This window comes from Maniola jurtina, chromosome 5 (genome assembly GCF_905333055.1).
Source record: "Maniola jurtina chromosome 5, ilManJurt1.1, whole genome shotgun sequence".
Taxonomy (NCBI): domain Eukaryota; kingdom Metazoa; phylum Arthropoda; class Insecta; order Lepidoptera; family Nymphalidae; genus Maniola; species Maniola jurtina.
The window spans coordinates 9,017,331-9,035,246 of NC_060033.1; the positions used below are offsets into that span (position 1 = coordinate 9,017,331).

Sequence of the window (17,916 nt, forward strand, 5' to 3'; positions counted from 1 at the left end):
TCGATAACACTTTCGTATAGGACAACATTATCACTACAAAGTATAAAGTAATTCCGCAATGTCTGTAGAAAGCGATAGATTATCATAAAAAGTGCTGACGGACTAAATATATACTGTACATACCTAAATAAAATGTCAAGTGCGATTCGGACTCGCACACGAAGGGTTCCGTATCATCGTACAAGGTACTCGGCCTAACACTTTTATGTTACAAGTTAATGACGGTCTGCGCCATCTACATGTGATTTATAAAATACTTTTTTCGTGAACACATTGTTTTTTTTAATGTAGCTAACCACAAATTCACGGTTTTCCGTTTTTTTTTCCTTGTGCTATAAGACCTACCTAGTAGGTAGGTACCTACCTACCTGCCAAGTTTCATGATTCTAGGTCAACAGGAAGTAGGTACATACCCTTTAGATTTTCTTGACAGACACGACGGACAGACAGACAACAAACTGATCCTATAAGTGTTTCTTTTTTTCTTTTGAGGTACGGAACCCTAAAAACACATTAAAATCAGGCCAGTAGTTTCAAAACATGATGACAAAAAAAAGCGCACACACAAATCTTCCTAAATCCATTTACCTAAACAATCTTCGTTCGTAGACAATCATGTCTGTGTCATGATAATAAAGAAAATGAAAACAATAATGAATTAGTCTTGTGCGTTGATGTAATACGAGAAAATAATCTAGACAATTTTTGTAGCGACCATTTGAATTTCGAGACGTTCCTTCAATCAACGAAAATAGGACTATTCACAAGAACTTTTTATCTCAAACCTTTTTGCATGACTTTAATAAAATTACAGTATGTCTGTCTGTATAAGGTAGGAGATTGTTTAGACCTGGAATATCGTAGAATATAATTTTGCTATCAATAACATTGATTTTTCCTTACAACTTCAGTATTTATAGTTATTCCTATGAAAGTTACCTAACCTAAATTACCTAGGTAGGAAGATTATTATTGAGTAGGTCAATAATAATCTTCCTTTTTGCGTCGTAGGGAATGATGCATTATTATTATTTAGGAACGTGACTAAAAGTTCTAATACCAAGATATAGTGACCGATATGTGTGTACGATATCTTTCCATTTATGCCTGTTCTTCAGCGTGTGTTGATTACAACTATTATCACAAATTAGTCGATACTTTAATTAATTTCTTAAACTGGACCTTTTCAAGTAAAGATTTTTATATAAACCTGTGAGGATGATACTGCCACTGTCGGAATAAGAATGCCATAAGCCTATGTTGTCGTATTAGTTCACAAATTGCGAAAAACCAAATTAAATTTGAATTTCGCGGGCAGGCCGGTCTCATGGCCCTTAGTTCCTATACCTCGTTGTAGCTACTACCGTATATTAGATCACTAAAATAAGGGTAGAAAATACTATCTCTCTAATAAATTGTCTCCCAGGTAGCAAGGCGAACATACCTAGAACTAACGAGTAGTTCGTGTTTGGTAATATGTCCAGTAAAAATGTGAGACGGACGTGATGTGCATCGGTTCTAAGACGAAGCTTCGGTACGTTACTACTTACGAGACTTAGAAATATCGATCTTCTCTGAGTTATGGAGACTTGGTAGGTAGTTAGGTACTTTATATAAAATTGATAAGTCTTAAAATCATTGATTTTAGAGTCATCTTAAAATGGTGCTTTCTAAAAGCAATTACTGAAACTGCAGTAGTTATTCAGTAAAATTTCGGATGCTGAATATTTTAACAGAAATCTGGAAAACCACAGGCATATAATATATTAGTTTCTAGAATATGTCTGCAAAATTTCATTGACTTTGGTTGCTCAGTATTCAATTGAAATTGGAACTACGTTTGTATGTAGCGAGTGACGGAGAGACCCCTCTTAATTAAAATATTAGAGACTCGACCTCCTCTCTTGCCGAGCTGATAATATAGGTAACAATCTTCAATCAATTAAGGAAGTTTTGACGAAGTAAACGACTTTAATTAGCTTTACTTATTATTCCTATTTAAATTTTATTTAATCTATACTAATAAATAAAATTGGAGTGTCTGTCTGTAATTTCGAAATAACTACCACATATTAAGGTCATATGGTTATTTGAACGATACCATGACTGAATCACACGTTTTTAAAATTTTTGTCTGTCTGTCTGTCTGTCTGTCTGTCTGTCTGTTTGAAAAGGCTAATCTTCGGAACGGCTGAACCGATTTTAACGGGATTTTCACATACAAGTAGAGGATTGACCAGGGTGTAACATAGGCTACTTTTTTAACCGACTTTCAAGAAGGGAGTTGTGTTTTTCTACCTATGTACACCGAAATCTCCGAGATTTCTGAACCGATTTGCGTCATTTCTTTTTTAATCGATAGAGGAACTTTGCGACATTGTTTCATAAAAAATTTGGATTCCAAGTCCTCAATCCTGATGCTGCAGGGGATCTGACCAATCCACGCGGGCGAAGCTGCGGGCACCAGCTAGTTTTTAATAATTTCGAAAATACAGCTCATAAGACTAGTCTGCAGGTAGGTAATAGAGTCGTTTCATTGATGATGAAGTTCGTGTTCTTGCATTGCATTTTGGATTTATGTTGACCATGTTGAGTAAAGTTGTAGTATTAGGTAGATAGGTAGGTAAAATACCTATCTATTTATGTCTAAATATGATAGTTTTATCCAAAACGTGCACGTAAAGCGCACAGACAGATAAACAGACAAAGGTAATATTACTGTTTTATAGAGCCTATTGGTGGTGGCAATTTTCAATCGGCATTTTTTATGAGGAAAATAGGTACGAGTATGCAATCTCGTCGAAAACAATTATCTAACTGCCGCGCGATTTCAAAAATTTCGTGTTTTTCATGCCTCGATAACTCTACTGGGAATAACGGAAAGCTGAAAATTTGGAAGCATGCACATTGCACAGAACTCCCACATATATTATTAGGTAAATGTTGTACCTATTAAGTAACTATTGTGGGCTATCACAGTTGATTATTCCTATACAAGAAATATTTTTAACACCCGACCAAAAAAGGGGTGTTATAAGTTTGACGTGTGTATCTGTGTATCTGTTTTTTTTGTTTGAAAGGTGGCTTGATCGAGAGTGTTCTTGTTGGGATATTTTGAATTTATAGGAAAAATATCAGTAAAAAGAAAAGCTTGGACGTCCTGTTTGAGATATATATTTCAAGTGAGATAAAAAGTCATCGAACGTAAAAACAAAAGGATTTTAGAAAAAGAATAAGAATAAGAATATATTTAAATATAAACAATTTAGTTTACAGCCAGTTCCAACATCCCCCTTTAAACTAAATTGTCTTACAAAAAAAAACTTAACATAACATATTAACACACAGAAAAAAAAAAAAAAAAACTAACTAAGACCTAAACTACCTATAATTCTACTAGTTGCGATAGGCCCAAGTGGTTTGGTAAGAATATCTGCGGGTGTATCACAACTTTTCATATAGTCTAAAATAATTGTATTATTACTAACTTTTTCTCGTATAAAATGAAAACGAGTGTCAATATGCTTCGTCCTGCTATGGTGCACAGGATTGTGAGCTAAGTTTAGTGCACTCTGACTATCTGACAATATCTTAATTGTAGATATCTTACCGGTAATATCCTCTATAAATTTACGTAAATAACAGGCTTCTTTAGTTGCTGCAGTAAGAGCCATGTACTCAGCTTCAGTGGATGACAGAGCAACAGTTGGTTGTTTCTTTGATTCCCAAGACACTGGTCCACCAGCTAATTTAAAGACATAGCCCGTGTAAGACTTTCTGTCAATTGGACAATTTGCCCAATCAGCATCTGCATACCCTGTTAACGGCTTTCCAGTTTTCCTATATATTAAGGAATACTCTAGTGTACCCTTCAAATATTGAAGAATCCTTTTTGCTGCTTTCCAATGTTCCGTTGAAAAACACGTATTGAATTGGCTTAAGTAGCTCGTTGCAAATGCTATATCAGGACGTGTATTGACTGCCAAGAACATAAGGCATCCTATTAGATTTCTGTAAGGCAGCAGCAATGACTCACCACTAACGTTTCGTTCTAATTTGTTGTGAGCTAAAGGAGTACTAGCCGACTTGCATTCACTCATATTAAATTTGTCCAATATGGACAATATATAATTAGATTGACTAACTTTTATGTAATTTTGATTCCTTTCTATTTGTAATCCTAAATATGACTTCAAATTGCCAAGATCTTTCAAACTAAAATATCTTGACAAGTCATTTTTAACAATGTCAAACGTCACGTCAGAATTATAAAAGACAATTATGTCATCCACGTAGACACCCAAAATAACAAATTCATCACCAAAAAGTTTCGTAAATACACAAGGCTCCGAAGAAGTTCCTACAAAACCTATTTTTGAAAGGACTTCATTCAATTTTTTGTTCCAAGCACGAGGTGCCTGTTTGAGACCATATAGAGATTTTCGAAGCCGGCAAACCCTGTCTTCTTGGCCTTTCACACAAAAACCAAGAGGTTGTTCCATAAATACTTCTTCTTCCAAATCTCCATAAAGAAATGCTGTATCAACATCCAAATGTCTCATTTTAAGATTTTCTTCTGCTGCCAATGCAAACAAAGTACGCAGGGAAGAATGACGAATCACAGGCGCAAACGTCTCATGATAATCTATATCTCTTGTTTGATTAAAACCTTTGACCACTAGCCTTGCCTTATACTTGGTTATATTGCCATAAGCATCCTTCTTATGCTTATAAACCCATTTGCAGGGAATAACTTTTTTATTTGGTCTGTCTACTAACTCCCAGGTATTTAACTTCATTAGTGAATTGTATTCATCAGTCATTGCTAAATCCCATTTTTTACCATCTTCTGAATGTACAGCTTCAGAATAGTTTGTTGGTTCACCTGAATCAACATCAGTAGAGACGTGATAAGTTAAAAAATCAGGTGGCTTTCTATTTCTAGATGGGTATCTGGGTTCATTACTTACTTGCGTTTGTTCAATACAAAGAGACTCTTTATCCATGTTCACAGGAACAGATGATTCTCCTTCTGGACTACAACAATCAACACAATCATAAAATTGATCATCATCAGGTTCAGTATGTTCTTCGAATAGTAATACTGACTCCGTATTTTGAACTATAGGTTTTGATGCATTTTCCTTTAAATTTGTAAAACAATTCTCAAAAAAATTTGCATCTCTTGACTTAATAATACGTCTTGGATTTGCAGGATCCCGAAAAACATAAGTATTAGGATCTTCCGAGTAGCCAACGAAAATTGCTTCCTCTGCTTTTAAATCTAGTTTCCTTCTATTACATGAAGGTATATGTACTAGAGCTCGACATCCAAATACTCTTAAATGACTTAGATCACTTTGTCGACCACTCCACTTGTCATAAGGTATTTTGCCACTCAAAGCTCGATGAGGGGACCTATTTTTCAAATAAACAGCAACTTGGAAAGCATCTTGCCAGTATGCATTAGAGAGTGAGCTTTCGGCCAACATTGATCTTGCCTTTTCAGTTATTGTACGGTTCGTTCGTTCTGCAACTCCGTTTTGCTGCGGACTATAAGGTGTTGTTACTTGGTGCTCAATACCATTTGAAGAAAGATAATCAGAAAACTCTTTATTTACATATTCTTTTCCTCCATCGGTTCTAAGAGCCTTTATTTGAAAACCTAATTGTTTCTCAACTAGAGCTCGAAATAATAAAAATTTATTCTTTACCTCAGTTTTAGAAGATAAAAAATAAGCAAAAATCTTGCGAGTATAATCATCTATGAAAGTTAAAACATAAACGTTTCCTTGAAAAGATGTCGTGGACATTGGTCCGCATAAATCACTATGAATTAGTTCTAAAGGTGATGATGCCCTATTATACGCTACATTTTTAAACGGTTTTCTGGCTTGTTTGCCTTTTACGCAAGCGATGCAACTATTTTTATCAACCTTAGTAAAATCTACTCCTACCTGATGATTCTTCAATTGATTCATGCCTATGCGACATAAGTGTCCTAACCGTTTATGCCAGAGCTGATACTTGCTCAGACAGTCAGTGTGCACCTCGTACGCAATATTTTCACTATTCATCTTAGGTGGAATATTAACAGTACCATCAATTATGTACAGTCCACCACAGGGCGAAGCATGAAGGACAGAATCACCTGAAACACAAAAAGTATCATTTTTATAAAAACTACATCCGCTTTTGTCGAAAACACATACAAAACCTTTATCAATAACTTTCTGTACTGATAGTAAATTAGCCCTTAAATCTGGTACTAGGGCAACATCACTTATTGTTTTTAATACATCACCAGGTGTCTTAATAGAAATATTTCCTATTCCACAGCATTTAACGCTTTCACCATTTGCAACAGTTATATTTCCAGTATTCATTGACTTAATGTCCCGGAACCAATCTTTTCTGAAAGTCATATGTTTTGTAGCCCCAGAATCTACGTACCAAACATCCTTATTTGAAAAATTAGCAGTAAGTGCTGTGACCGAATCCGTGACTTCATTTGCTACACTTATTTTTTCTTTATTACGTCGCTGAGGGCAATCCGGGCGTTTATGCCCTGGCAAGTTACAGTCATAGCAAATAATCATTTTATTTGGTTTGGATTTCATTCCTTTGGCCTGGAAAACTGTATTTGTTGGTATGGTGTCATTTTTAGACATTTCATTTAATAGTTTTGTTTTGACCAAATCGGAAGTAATATCGATGTTGCAGTTTTCAAGTGCCATAATCAATGGCTCATATTTCGATGTGAGACCTCCTAGTAATATAGCTGCAATCGATTTATCTTCTATTACTTTGTCTATGTCAGCTAGGTCTTGTGCCGTTGACAGAACTGCATCTATATATTGTTCAATATTTTCAAAGTCTGAAAGACTTAATCTATAAAGCTTACGCTCTAATGCTAGCCTTCGGCCCATACCTTTATCCTCAAAAGCTGCCTTCAGGGCTTCCCATGCTTCGGCTGCAGTTTTTGCACATCTTACATGTGTAATCGCTACACCGTCTAATGTTAAGCATATTTTAGCCAGAGCCTTAGCGTCATTCCTTACCTTAATTGGTGCAGCGGTCGTATCTCCTTCTGGATACCCATCTATAGGAAACCAAAGGTCCTCATGCAGTAAATAATTCCGCATTTTAAATTTCCAAGTTGGATATCCTTCTCTATTTTTAAGACTAAAAGGAGGAACTGACGACGAATGTAACATCTTGTTACCACTTATATCTCCGCTTGCTTGCGACATTTGGAAAGAAAAATATCTAAATATGATTTTCCTTGTTCGCAACAAATATAGCAACACTGGACAATTAACACCACTTTTCCACTTATGATTTTTCCCAAGAGCTTCGTGCTGATAACGTGTTGGGATATTTTGAATTTATAGGAAAAATATCAGTAAAAAGAAAAGCTTGGACGTCCTGTTTGAGATATATATTTCAAGTGAGATAAAAAGTCATCGAACGTAAAAACAAAAGGATTTTAGAAAAAGAATAAGAATATATTTAAATATAAACAATTTAGTTTACAGCCAGTTCCAACAGTTCTTAGCTATAATTCAAGAAAATCGGTTCAGCCGTTTGAAAGTTATCATCTTTTCTCTAGTTCCTGTAACTTTCACATGTCGGGGGTGTTATAAATTTTTAATTTAAACTTGTGAAGTTTGCTCTTCCATCGCTAATTCCAGTGGGTAAAAGCGGTAAAAAATATGTTTTGAAACTTATTAAAATATGTTCTAAAATATATGTATTTCAAATTCAATTTAGGTAAGTAAAATACCACTTCAAAATAATTTTTAACAACATGCCTTCCTCAACGGTTTACAAGGGTGACTGGGATCAAAAAGATCGTACATTCAAATCCAACCGTCGGGAAACTTACTCCTCCTTTTCGTTAGTAGGCACCCCCAAACGTTGTTTAAGGCATGCCGGAACCACAGCACAGCAACCATGTTACCATATAGACCATACTGTGTCCGACGGGCCGCCCCGTGTCCATCAGCCACAGATCTTCTCACAGGCCAGGGCACCCGGGATGGGCGATTCTCCATCCTCAATATTTCCGACAAACAATGCTCGCCTTCCACGCTCGCTCGTCGCCGATCTAGACAGGCGAGTAACTGGTTTGGCAGCCAGTAATGTATGTGTGATGAAGCATTCACCACCAACCACCCACCACACCTTCTCTCCGGCGACAAACCGCCTCGCTCCGACTTGTTATAGGAGTTAGGACTGACTCCTGACACAAATTTTTAACCTCGGACGGATGACAGTAAGGACAATAAGTCTTACATGCAAAATAAAGAGCGAATAGCTTTTAAAAAAAAAATTAACAGTTTTCCCTTTCGTGAAAACCTGTCCAATTAGTCAATTGTACATATTTCGAAAATAAAATTGGTCAAATTCATTTTGTGGTCACACACAGCTTCCGCAGGCGTGGAAATGGCAAATGATATCTCATGTAACTTTCATGTGAGATTATTGCATTATTCACTGAAATTATGCAGAATTATGCAAAACTTCGACTTTACGTGGCTGCATATAAACCTTCGCAGATAAGTAAGTTTGAAGGCGAAAATATGTACCTACTTGATTATTATGAATACCTATTGGTTAGACCTATGGTAATATATCACTCACTCCATTTATTTATTTATTAGTTTATTTTTCCAATTAAATAAATAAGTCTTGCTTACCTAACTGTGATCCATTAGAATATCATTTCCAAAAGTTTTTAACAAGTGTAAATTAAAAATTTATAACACCCCCGACAAGTGAAGGCTATAGTAACTAGAAAAGAGCTGAAAACTTTTAAACGGCTGAACCGATTTTCTTGTATTATAGCTAAGAACACTCTCGATCAAGCCACCTTTCAAGCAAAAAAATTAAATTAAAATTAGTTCATTAGTTTAGGAGCTACAATGCCACAGACAGATACACAGATACACACGTCAAACTTATAACACCCCTCTTTTTGGGTCGGGGGTTAAAAAAAATATTAGTCATTTAAAAATGATTAATATCCACTTGCTGAATTGCAATTGCAATTGCAATGAAAACAATAGGACCTGCAATGGAACTTGCAAGGGGTTCGAATTGTTTGGATTTTAGTAATCTTCTGGAACATTGCGTATTACCTAGGTACCTACCGTTTGGGTACTATAATTTCTAATAAGTATATAGACGTATAATCAATGATCTTGAATCTTGATGCCTCCTTTAAAGGATTTTATTTTATAGCCTTCGTTTTAAAGTACCTATTAAGCTAGTTTATTTTCTCCAAAGACCTTTTCAACCCGCCTTATATTTGTAACATTTAACCTTAAACGCAAACAATGTTGCAGTGCTAACTCTACTTAGTACATTAAATCCTAATTCTGGGAACTTAAGAAGTGCATGAAACAAAAGAAGAACATACGAGAAACTGCATATCCTTTCAGAAGTAGCGTTCAAGCGGGACCCATTTTCAGATTTTACTACTTAGCAATTGTTTGTTTATAGAGCTCTTGAAGTCCTTTTGAACTTACCTTCATTTTCTCGTGCGCTTATTTTCCTTACTTGACGGCACTTGAGTGTCGAGATGTGGATAAGATTTCGAGACTTTCCTGACTCAAATAGGCAATAATACGTTAAGTAGATCCTAAAGAAAGTACGTACCTATTCATATATTTTATACTGTTGTATTCATAGCGTCATCACAACTCATAGGCACCTAGGTCTCATGTAGGGATTGCTACAGACTTCTCTGAGCTTTCGTATATTAAGCCTATATAGGTACTTACTTATCTAGTTATTAGTTAGTAAGCAACCATATGCATATATACCAAAAGTCTAATTATATTATTTAACCTTTAGATAGCTTTATTCTGTTTAAAATTAAATAAATTAGTAATTTATATTATTATTTAAATAGACTTAAATAAATATGTAGATCAACATCGGCTCAGGGAACTAACCAAATTATTATAACGTTAATTATGATATCATCTCTATCAACAAGAACCAAATTTTTCTAAGATGTCCCAAGGAATAACAAGCATATACTTACACACACACCTTTTAATATAACAGCTCCGTGAGTCATGAGTCGTGACTGACTGACTGACAGAATAAGCCTACTGTAGCGCAAAATGCATTTTTGCGCTTTTTTCGGCCACCGTCAAAAAATATTTTCTCTGCTTCTAATAATGGCGTGAAAAGAACAACGCTGTGAATATTCTGCACTAATGTTCTTTAACAACGAAAGTTTTGCATAAAATGCACTTTTTAGCTACCAAGCAGCTGCCAGTCGTCCTAACTGATAGCTTGCACGCGATTCCACTTCTACGGGGCTTGTTACGTGTTAATAAAACAATAGAACATGTGCTAATTACAATCTCAGGCTAAAGTTATATTCACAGTAACACCACTTCGTCCGCGATCACGATATAGATTTTTAAAATCCTGTGAATAGGTACCTACTCTTTAATTTTCCGGGATAAGAGTAGTCTATCCTGGACTTCACCTAATACCCATGCAAAAATCACGTCGATCTGTTGCTCCGTTGCGACTGATTGAAGGACAAATCAATAAACCAACAAACAAACACCCTTTCGCATTTATAATATAGGTAGTGATTGGAACATAGCACAAAGAAGCAATATCTGTGGAACGGAGTTGAAATATAGGCTTTTTAGTAGGTATAAAAAAATGTGAAGTTACATAAAATTACTTATTCCTAAAAAAATTAAAAAGCTGAAGCTAATTTTAATTTTCTCCTCAAAGAATCTTGTGCCCTATATTTAAAAAGCCCTGTCAAAATTTTCGCTGCGGAACTTTTTACATTATTTCTCATTAAAGTCGCCTAAATTCGCCAAGTGTTCAACTTTATTGTACTGTGAAGATTCGCTGCTTTAATGAAAGTTTTTAGTTACAACCTACTTACCGAACTAAAAACTAGCCTTCTCTTATTACCAGAAATACTAAGACATTATACGGCTAAATTCACAATGCCCTCTGATTCCCACTTTTCCTTCCATATTAAGTTCATTTCTTCTCGTTATGCATCATTGTCCACACAATTCTAGTTTCCTTCTTGTATCTCCTGTAGGAGTACTCTTGCAGGGGCTGCAGAAGGTAGAAGAAGGTAATTAGGATTGTGTAGTTGAAGGAATAGCTGCAATGTTTTTTGTAGGTACAGAAAATACATAGAAGCGTGCTAAGGGCATTCGATGAGAATTGGTACCGGCTAAATTTATAGCATAGTGTTTAGCAAAAGTTACTTTTTCATTTCAGTCTAGAAAAAATTTCTTTGCTTTGTTCTACTTACCTAATTTTTCACAGTGTGGCTTATGTAACCACAAGTAAAGCTTCTTATGTATTGTACCTATAATATATTATTATACCTACTTAAATGTTTTGTTTTGTCCTTACTCAATTGAGTAAATAGGTGCATTTCATTACTTCGTACGTTATTTCATTTGTCCGCGTAAACCAAGCGTCCAATAGGAAATGTCGCTTCAAAAGTAGGTAGAAGTTATAGGTAGATGTAAATTCTACGAAATCCTGCGGGGATGGAATGTAGATTATACAAACCGTAGAAGCCGTTAATATCGTGGATGCAATTTCGGACAGCTTCAGACGCATCCGTTTCTACAAATGGTAGAGTCGTAATGCACGTCTCATGTAAGATTCATGAGGCATTAAGCAAATTTTATGCAACACTCACTAAGGCCAATGCATCATAATAATTTTCTAGCTTATGTGGTGATTTATATGCATTATGCCGACGTGTTGTTGGCGTAAGCTCGTAGGGAATTTCATGGTCCGCGGTCAAATTAGAAATAAAGAGATCGGTAGGAAAACCAGAGTATAACCGACATACTCGTAGCTCAGTAAGTTGGCAAAGCTGATGTGGCAATGGGCATGTCACGTAGTTCAAAAAATCGATAGATGTTGAGGTCCTAAGAAGCGACCTCGCAACGGAAAGGACAGTGTTAGAAGACCTCCCCCCCACTCACTAGGTGCACAGACGACCTTAAACGAGTCACAGCGAGCTGCTGAATATAGGTGGCGCAAGTAGCGTGTGAAAGTTTCTACAAGAAACTTATGTCCATTGTCCAACGGTGGACTTCTATCGGTTGACGAGGGTGATCATGATGATGATGAGGTCGTGCAAGAGAAGGAAACACATCCATCCATCCATCCATCAGCCTGTATGCGTCCACTGCTGGACATAGGCCTTTCCAAGAGCGCGCCACCAAAAACGGTCCTCCGCCTTCCTCATCCACCCGCTCCCCGCCACCTTCTTCAGGTCATCGGTCCAGCGGGCAGAAGGTCGTCCCACACTGCGCTTACCGGTACGCGGTCTCCACTCCAGAACACGTCTGCCCCATCGGCCGTCGGTTCTGCGACAGACATGACCTGCCCATTGCCACTTCAGCTTGCTAATCCTTTGACCTATGTCGGTTGCTTTTGTTCTTCTGCGAATTTCCTCGTTCCGGATTTTATCCCTGAGAGTAATACCCAACATAGCTCGCTCCATAGCGCGCTGAGCGACCTTTAGTTTGTGGACGAGGCCAACTGTCAGTGTCCACGTTTCTGCTCCATACGTCATCACAGGTAGGACGCACTGATTGAAGACCTTAGTCTTAAGGCTTTGCGGTATCGACGATTCGAAGACCTGACATAGCTTTGAAAATGCTGCCCAGCCCAGCTGAATTCTTCCGTCAGCCTCCTTGTCGAAGTTGTTCCTGCCGAGTTGTATAATCTGGCCGAGGTCGTTATATTCTTGAACAACTTCGATGCTAACATTCTCGACGGTGACGAGGAGGAAACACAACAATTGTTAATCTTTTGTTGGCAAGTAAGTACACATGCTGCTCTTTGCGTGTGAAAAAGGTTTAAAATAATATCTGAACACTTTGTCATATTGTCGCCACTGAAATTCAATATTCACTTTACCTGCCGGCTTACTATCGCTTAAATTAGGTTTTCACATTCGCCGCAAACCCACACTGTCGATATCAGTTTCCCGATTTTTCAGATTCGTACTTTGTGGCAAAATAAATATAACTCCAAAAATTCAATGGGTATGTTGTAGTCACACTAATATTATAAAGGCGAAAGTTTGTAGGTATGTGTGTGTGTGTGTGTATGTTTGTTACTCCTTCACGCAAAAACTACTGGACGGATTTGGCTGAAATTTGGAATGAAGATAGATAATATCCTGGATTAGCACATAGGCTACTTTTTATCCCGGAAAATCAAAGAGTCCCCACGGGATTTCAAAAAACCTAAATCCACGCGGGTGAAGTCGCGGGCATCGGCTAGTTATAATATAATACTTATAAGTTGATGTTTTTTACCAGTATGAGTAGGTACTCGTGGGCATGAATGAATACGGCTATGTAGCCAAATAATTTTTCGTTTTAAAATATATCTACCTATCTAGTAATACGATTTCAGTTACAACCACTTTTAACTGAATTCCAAAAAGGAGGTAGGTGGTTTTGAATTTGGTCCGTTTTTAAGGTTCCGTACCTCAAAAGGAAAAATGGGACCCTTATAGGATTGTTTGTTGTCTGTCTGTCTGTATGTCTGTCTGTCCGTCCATCCATCCGTCCGTCGCGTCGTGTCTGTCAAGAAAACCTATAGGGTGCGTCCCGTTGACCTAGAATCATGAAATTTGGCAGGTAGGTAGGTAGGTCTTATAGCACAAGTACAGGAATAAATCTGAAAACCACGAATTTGTGGTTACATCATTTAAGAAAAATTAAAATGTGTTTAAATTTTCAAAGTAAGATAACTATACCAAGTGAGGTATCATATTAACGGGCATTACCTGTATATTATAAAACAGATTTTTATTACTTTTATGCATAATCGTTTTTTGATTTATCTTGCAAAATGTTGGAAAAAAATACCCAAGCACGGGACTCTCAGTGCGCGAGTCTGACTCGCACTTGGCCGATTTTTTATTTTATTAGGTATTTATTTTATTTTATATGTCATCCCAAAGGCAAATGCCTCTCCCTTCTTCATCCAATCCTTTTTCATTTTGGGTTGAACAATAATAAAAATAAACGAACATTACCTAAACAAAATAATTTTAACCACAAGGCGTGGTCTTTACTAATATGCATAGTCAAGGGTGTGTTTGATCATAATTAAACTGCACTGACACGTTAAATAGCTCAATAATTAAAAGCAACTCATGCATTAAACCAACCAACCTCAGTTAGAACAACCTCAATATCTAAAATGGTAAATATGGCATCTAGTATAATAAAACCCAGTCGTTTTATTTTAAAATAGAGCCAGAGTAGTTTTACAAAATTGGTACATATAATAAAGTTAACGAGCAAGTATTTAGAAAGATCTTTTATTTTAAGATGTCAGAAACTTTTGTTAAGAATTGATTGATCGTGGCAATTCCTTAAGGACCTGACAATTTGTATTTAGGAAAGTAGAAAAGGGTCCCTAAATACGATTGTATACCTACTTAACAATTTTCGAATGTACCCGTTCGATTCTGATCTTAAATAATAAAATGAGTCTATCGCAAAAGTAGTACAATGTGTCTTTTACAAAAGAAATCCAACATTTATATTTTTATTTTGCTCCAGAAATCGAATAGAGAGAACAGCTTCGAAACGATGGCGGGGTTCAGTGCGAAGATTAGTTGCTGCCACAGTCTGTAAGTTACTTAACCTAGTTTAGCGCAATAGATTTCTTCTTTTCCTTTTTAACTTTCATCACTTTAAAGTTTTTATTATTGGCGAGAATACTCATGGGATTTATACAGTTTTATTTAGCTTCACTTTCGTATAATTGTTTCAGGAATTGCAACGGATTTTTATCAATTAGCTGAACCAATTTTTTGAAAATCGGTGGATGGTATTTTCACAAATCCCGTAACGCTATTCTATTTTAACCAAAAGCCCGAATACCAGTTTTCAAGAATATAACTTGAAAAATGAAGTACTTTCATCCCCTCTTTTACCTCTTTGAGGTGGAATTTCCATAAGCGAAACTGTTACATTACGTTATGGGTTGCTGAGTGCAAATCCGACCATTTCCATGCAACCTTCAAGTCATCTAGAAATTCGTTAATCGTATAAATAACTTGACTTGATAGTTATACATTCGAACCCGCAAAGGATTTCTCCACTTTGCGTAGACGATTAGATGCTTAACTAACTATGAAGATTTCTGATATTATGTCGATTGTTAAGGACTTTTTGAAACATTAAATATGATACTGACACAGACTGAATATGATTAGGTAGAGAAAAAAAGTTTAGTGATGTAAAAATACAAAACACCTATCACTTATCCATACTTTTAATATTATACATGCGAAAGTGTGTTTGTCTGTTTGTCTGTCTGTCTGCTACCTTTTCTCGGCCCAACAGTTTAACTGATTCCGACGAAATTTGGTACACGGTTAGCTTATATCCCGGGGTCGGACATAGGCTACTTTTTATCCCGGAAAATCAAAGAGTTCCCACGGGATTCCCAAAAACCCATCCACTAAACCGATTTGTATGAGGTACTAAGGTAGCTTGAGTCTCTGTAATTGACTTTTTATCCCGGAAAATCAAACAATTCCCACGGGATCTTTAAAAACCTAAATCCACGCGGACGAAGTCGCGGGCATCCTCTAGCTTGCTTATAAAACTGTTGCCATTCCCTTCTTCTAGACAACTTGTCCTGCTTTACACATGGCTGCAGCACGGGCTGGGTGTCGGGGGTGCTCGGGAACGAAGCTCTGACAGGCGGGGCGTGGCTGGCAGCGCTGCCGTGCCTGGTTGCTCTGCCCGCCGCTCCGATGTTCGCGGTGCTAGCTGATGTCCGGGGAAGGAAAGCTGGTGCTTTTTGTATTTGCCTGAGTTTTATTGTAAGTTGAGAACTTAATGCTGCAGACATTTTTTTTAGTTAATCTAGTACAAATTCTTCCCAGAATCGTACCAGTCCACTAAATCGCTTGATGGCATGGTTTTGCCGATAGGGGGGTGAGTAGTGATTAGAGTCATCTGCCTTTCCCTTCAGAGTCATCTTCGAATAATTTACAACAATTTCCATTATTGTGTTGTGGTGTGTAGGATATGCAAAAAAGTGCATTTTAATATTAATTTTAAGTGCTATTCTCGCGAACTTCGCGGACACACTAAATACTAGGTATATTTTAAGGTGAATTTTCTTAGTTATATTGACATTTTGCCTATGCATGTATTTGTTTCCCGTGCATTATAAATAATGAGTTTTGGAAGTGATATACCTACCTATTGCATTACAATGTGCATTATATTGCAATCTGTTTTGTATGTAAATAGAATAAGTTTTGATTTATTCATTAGATTCAGATTCAAATTCATTCATAATGATAACATGTATATTTCTAATGACATAGAACCCCGTGAACTGCTGTACCTATTTGCAAATGTTAATAATAAGTAATACTAGCTGTGCCCGCAACTTCGTTCGCGTGGAATAGTGACTTTTCGCGCTTTATATAGCCACGGACGCTCAGGCGCGAGGCGCCGTGATTCTTTAAATTGACATAACTTTTTTATTTATGAACCGATTGACATGAAATAAACACTAAATGCTAAGTGAAGCTTACTACAATATATTAGTGAAAACCGTATCTAAATCGAATAAGCCGTTTCTGATATTAGCGTGCACAAACACACAGACAAACAGACAAACAGACAAAAAAAAATTAATTACAATTTCGGGTTCGGCATCGATATAATAACAACCCCTGCTACTTTTTTTTTATATATTTCCATTGTACAGACACCACTTTTCTACAATTTTATTATATGTATAGATTAGTTAGCTACGTACTTACCTGCTACCTTCGCTGTACTACAGTATTTTAAATGAAAATAAATAGGTCAATACTATAGATTCGAAATTATTATTTTTGGGTTTTGTTGGGACCGTGGTGATTTGAAGATTTACCTTGGTATGTTATGTTACAGATCACACCCCTAGGTTATGATGTTTTTATGCGATATTAATTTAAAATAATAGGTGAGGTCTAAGAAGCTTTAATGGCATGGTTTTATTATTCGTAGATAAGTTGGTCCCTCGCTGCATGGTGTGGAGCTCGCGGGGTGTGGGCCGCAAGAGTGGCAGCCGGCGCTGGCGGGGCGGGCGCACTTGCCTTGACTCCGCTGTACTGTGCAGAGATCACTCCTAAGACCAAAGGCCTAGCTGCCATGCCAGCATTGGCTAGTAGGTGAGAAAAAAAAGAAAATACACCGAAATTAAATGGCGGGGAGATTTTTAGGAGAAAAGAGTGTAATAACGAGAAAATACAAAAAATAACAGCGTCGGGAGATCCCCGTTTCATTTGATAGACGTGCACAGGGTTTAATTGATTTTTCAGGGTTACTAACCCTATGATACGATTTTTTTTTAATTTTTTTAATTCACAATATTGCCCATTTTATCTAACGGGGCTGGGGGCCCTGTATAGCCGGCTCTAGGCTGCAGCCGAAAAAGCCCTTATCTTAAAGATCCGCTCATGCTTAGGTTGTATATAAAATAGGTAGGTACCTACCTATGTAGGTGAAGTGGCGAACGCTCGTGAGGCGTATAACATCTGCCCCCAAAAACGTTACCTCGTGATGACCACGACCGCTCTGCCAAGAGTGTTACAACAAAGAAGAAGAAGAAGAAGACCTATCTATATGCTCTTTTATCTAAATAAGCGCATTAATTAAATAAATATTTTTCCAGCTGCGGCATCCTGTTTGCATATTCAGCAGGCGGAGTGCTGTCCCCACATGCACTCGCATTGTCAATGGCTGTGCCACCGACTGTTCTTATGTTGTCTCTTGTGTGGTTGCCAGAGACCCCTTCTTACCTCATAAGTGTTGGCAAAATACAGGTAAGGTATTGCCTTAAAATAATACC

The 17,916-nt window shown here is 36.9% G+C and overlaps 1 protein-coding gene across 1 annotated transcript in view; it reads left to right on the forward strand.

Moving 5' to 3' along the window:
- The window catches only part of LOC123865139 (facilitated trehalose transporter Tret1-2 homolog), a 42,520-nt gene that overhangs the window by 16,996 nt on the left and 7,608 nt on the right, over nucleotides 1–17,916 (forward strand). Inside the window, exons 2-5 of the mRNA XM_045905984.1 lie at nucleotides 14,613–14,683; nucleotides 15,690–15,886; nucleotides 17,073–17,236; nucleotides 17,740–17,890. Of these exons, the coding sequence (XP_045761940.1) occupies nucleotides 14,613–14,683; nucleotides 15,690–15,886; nucleotides 17,073–17,236; nucleotides 17,740–17,890 (583 nt within the window). The remainder of the gene's footprint in view (nucleotides 1–14,612; nucleotides 14,684–15,689; nucleotides 15,887–17,072; nucleotides 17,237–17,739; nucleotides 17,891–17,916) is intronic.